This window comes from Olea europaea, chromosome 16, assembly GCF_002742605.1.
Source record: "Olea europaea var. sylvestris chromosome 16, O_europaea_v1, whole genome shotgun sequence".
NCBI lineage: Eukaryota > Viridiplantae > Streptophyta > Magnoliopsida > Lamiales > Oleaceae > Olea > Olea europaea.
In genome coordinates this window covers 1,970,185-1,974,400 of record NC_036252.1, presented here as the reverse complement: position 1 = coordinate 1,974,400, position 4,216 = coordinate 1,970,185, and the positions used below count along the sequence as shown (strand labels likewise).

Sequence of the window (4,216 nt, the reverse complement as noted above, 5' to 3'; positions counted from 1 at the left end):
CTCGTTTTAAGGTTGTTCATAACTTACAAATTATCAGCATGAAAATCAGAACACCTATGAAGAATTATATGCTAACTATGATTGCATATTTCAACGTGACGAAGAAGCTGGGTGTAACCATTGATCAAGAAACACAAATTGATATGTTTTTTTTTGGATAAGGTAAGTGCATTATATCCAAAGTATAAAAATAAGTACAAATCACAGGGGCAAACCCCATAAAACAATGCTAGGAATTAATGTCTTCCTAACAACAATAGCAAAATTCAAGAAAGTGCTCATATCCTAATCACGAGAACAAAAAATATCTGTAAAAAATCCCCAAGAGCGTTGGAGCCATCTATTTTCACTAGATGGAACCAAGCTACTGTACAAGTTCACTCGTGCACAAATAGTAAAAACAATATCTTGAATAACAATAGACTCATTTTTAGGAGCCTCCCATGGATCCTAGCATTACGTTCACGCCAAATAGCATAAATCGAAGCCGCAAACATTAACCGGATAACGATAGAGGACAATGACCTCCCACGAAATTGTTCCATCCAAGAGAGAGAATCAAGCCAACTCCATTGAACCCATGGCAAGTTACATTTCACATGCAGAGCATTCCAAACACGCTCAGAAAATGGGCATGCAAAGAAAAGATGATCCAAATCCTACACTGAACATCCACATAGCACACAACGCATAGATTGAATCAAACCAAAGCTAAGAAACTTTGTTTGTGTATAGATGCCACCTTGAATTGCTAACCAAAGGATAAATGCATGTCTTGGAATACATTTAGGGAACCATACAATGTGATACCAAGTCACCCTAGGGTAGCGCAGTCGAAGAGACTCCCAAGCACTCCGAACAGAGAAGACTCCATGTACATCATCCTCCCATCGCAATACATCCTCTCTATTACTGTCCGGCCGAAAAGTATCAAGCATAGCTCGCATCAAATCAGACAAAGCTGGGGAGCGAACTGATGGCCATCTCCAAGTATCACCCTCAACAATATCAGCCACCTTAGCAGGTCTACTCAATCTGGATTCACGAATGAACCTCTCTCCAAGAATCTTTTCTAAAGGGCCAAGAGGATGCCAATTATCAAACCAAAGTGAGGCACTTCTACCATTCCCAATTTTGAATTTCATTTTGTCCCTCCCTATATCCCGGAGTCCAAGAATTTTCCTCCAATTCCAAGAGCAATCCCCAGGACATTTCAATTCCCAAATGCTCCATCCTCTAAGTAAATAAATCTTGTCCACGAAACCCAAAGAGAGGAGGCAGAATCCATACAAAAGGACCAAAGATGCTTTAACATGGCAGCCTTATTCCAAATCTCCAAGCCCCACAGACCCAAACCACCCTCCTCCTTAGGCATACAGATTTTTGCCCAAGCCACTTTAGCCCCACCGGTACCAAGGTCACTACCCTTCCACAAGAAGGCCCGCAATGAATTTTCCACTTGCTTGATCACAGCCTTATGTAAAAGAAATACAGAGGACCAGTAGACCTGAATAGAAAATAACACCGACTTAATAAGTTGTAACCTCCCTGCATAGGAGAGCGCTCGACAGGTCCAACTCTTAGCCCTAGCTATAATACGATCCACCAACATCTTACAATCCAAAGCCCTCAATTTGGTAGAGATAAGCGGAACACCAAGATAACGTACCGGTAGCACGCCCTCCTTATACCCCAAGATGAATTAGCATTGATTAAGTTGATGAATGAGTTGTAAAATGTGGAACTAGTCTTAATGATAAAGGTAGCCACGCTCATTCAGCAATTGCTAGCTCCTCTAGTTCCAAGCAAAAAGGCAGAGTTGGAAAAAATGGGAAGATACCTAACAAGAAGTCAAGTAGCAACAAAAAGCCCAAATTAGATGGAATGCCGAGAGGCAATTGTTTCCACTGTGGTCACAAATGACACTAAAAGAAAGACTCTTATGATGCATTGGCTAAAAAGCAGGGTGCTGGTGATTTTTGTATTGTTGAGACATATTTAGTGGTTAATTCTACAAATTCCTAAGTTGTAGACTCTGGAACCACTAATTATATATGTATGTTTATACATGTGATTCAAGAGAGCAAAAGACTTAATGAGGGCCAATTTAAAATTATCATCGACACAGGATCTATAGTTTCAATGAGAATTATAAGAGTAATTTACTTTTGTTTCAGTAGCAGTGATATTTAGTTCTTAGAGACTGTTATTATGTCCCGCGAATGAAGTGGAATTTGACTGACAATAGGACAATGTTATTCTGTAAATTCTGCACATGATGTGCTTTATATTTTAAAGAACGAAGTTCTTATTTGTGCTGAATATTTGGTGAATGGCTTTTATATTTTAAATTGTTCCACAAATAAAATAAACAGTTACTTCTGCAAACCATAAAAAAAAGTCATACCATACTAGTAACACATATCTATGACATCTTAGATTTCGTCATATTAACCTTAACAAGATACAACGATTGGCTATAGATGGTCCATTGAACACACTTAAGATTGAACCATTATCAGTTTGTGATTCTTGTTTTGAAGGTAAAATGACAAAGAGACCCTTTTTAGCAAAAGGAGAAAGAGCTAAAGAAGTATTATAACTAATTCATTCTGATGTATATGAACCTGTGAATACACCTGCAAGAAGGGGCTATGAGTATTTTATCGCCTTTATAGATAATTATTCTAAATTTGAATTCATCTACCTAATGGCTCGAAAATCAGATGCTTTTAAAAAATTCAAAAAGTAACAGACCAATGTCGAGAAACATTTAGGTAAGAGTATTAAGACATGATTAGATTAAGGTGGTGAATATCTCTCTCGAGAATTTAGGGATATAGACTAGAAAATATTTGGTACACAAAAAATAGAAGACAAAGAAGGAAATTTTGTCAGTGAAAAAATTCTATTGATGTTATAGGTTCTAAGAATAAGTTGCTTAACTGCTCAATTGTTATGTGCGTTACTATTATTAACACATCACCATGAACCTGACTATGTAACTTCTCCATTAACATAGACCATTAAATAAAAGAGTTTTAGAAGTTGAAAATTTAGTTGGAGAAAAATTAAAAACAAATATAGAATTAAAGGCAAAATGTGGGCCTTTCTTAAGGGTCAACCAAAGGTTCAAAATTCATGTATATAGTGTAAAATGATATAATCTCATATCGAATAAAGATGAAAATATAGACCAACTTATGAGGCATTGGGCTATTCCTCTTAACAAGGTTGACCTTCTAAAATGGAACTCCAAATCTTAACATGGTATTAAAGCTCTTTAAGTTCAAATGAACGATTCAATCTGATTAAGACTCAATAAATGAGCAAACGAATTTCAAGATTGGTCTGCTCAAACGAGCCAACATCTTGCGGGGGCATGTTAAGGATATAATTCCACATCGAATAAAGATAAAAATATAAACCAACTTATAATGTATTGGGATACTTCTTTTAACAAGGTTAACATTTTAAGATAGAACCTTAAGTCTTAACATATAGGTCGCGCTCACACACAATTTTAATGAAGAGAGGTGGTAATCCAGTTCTTGATTTGCATCTCCTAGCCCATGCATATAAAGAAAGTCTGTACATTGTTTATAATTAATGTAACCATATATAAATTAGTCTTTGCCTTATTTATTTTTCCTATTTAGAACAAACTATGATAGTTTTTTCTCCAACACATCGTCCAATTGGGTCCAATTAGAACTCAAATTTTTTATTCACCCAAACATCATTTTTTGACAAGTAAATATATGATTTCAATATTCTCATGGGAGAAAACACGAATATAATTTTCCAATAGATACGTCCTCGAATCTTGGATCACCCTTCACCCAATTCTTCGCAACGAAAACAATACATTCGGGGAGTCCACTGATGCATAACCATCCAAATAAATTTGGCTCTCTTTTCCACAATTATATACAACTACTTGAGTAGTCTTCTCAGAAAGCTTCCCGAATTGTGATTTAGCTGGGATTGATTACCCAAGAGAAACACGTTGGTGTCGCCTTTCCATTTAACAACAACTGGAAATTTATACCTTGAGACCCAAATAGAGTACAAGCAACAAGTTTCATCACATCACCATGATCAAATACTGATGCATCAATCTTAGAGCATATCTTTGAATTCTCCTATCACATCTAGTATGAAGTTAGTTAGTCCTTTAGAATTAACCTTTGTAGGTTTCCCTAACTCGTCAAGT

At 36.3% G+C, this 4,216-nt stretch overlaps 1 protein-coding gene across 1 annotated transcript; it reads right to left on the bottom strand.

Annotated features, from left to right (window-relative positions):
- Positions 1-366: 366 nt before the first annotated feature.
- On the bottom strand, positions 367-1,145 carry LOC111412911. The gene is made up of 2 exons (XM_023043776.1): positions 819-1,145; positions 367-659 (listed from the first exon to the last, which is right to left on the bottom strand). Exons 1-2 carry the CDS (start codon positions 1,143-1,145, stop codon positions 378-380), a joined length of 609 nt encoding a protein of 202 aa, XP_022899544.1. The 3' UTR covers positions 367-377.
- Between the last annotated feature and the right edge of the window lie 3,071 nt (positions 1,146-4,216).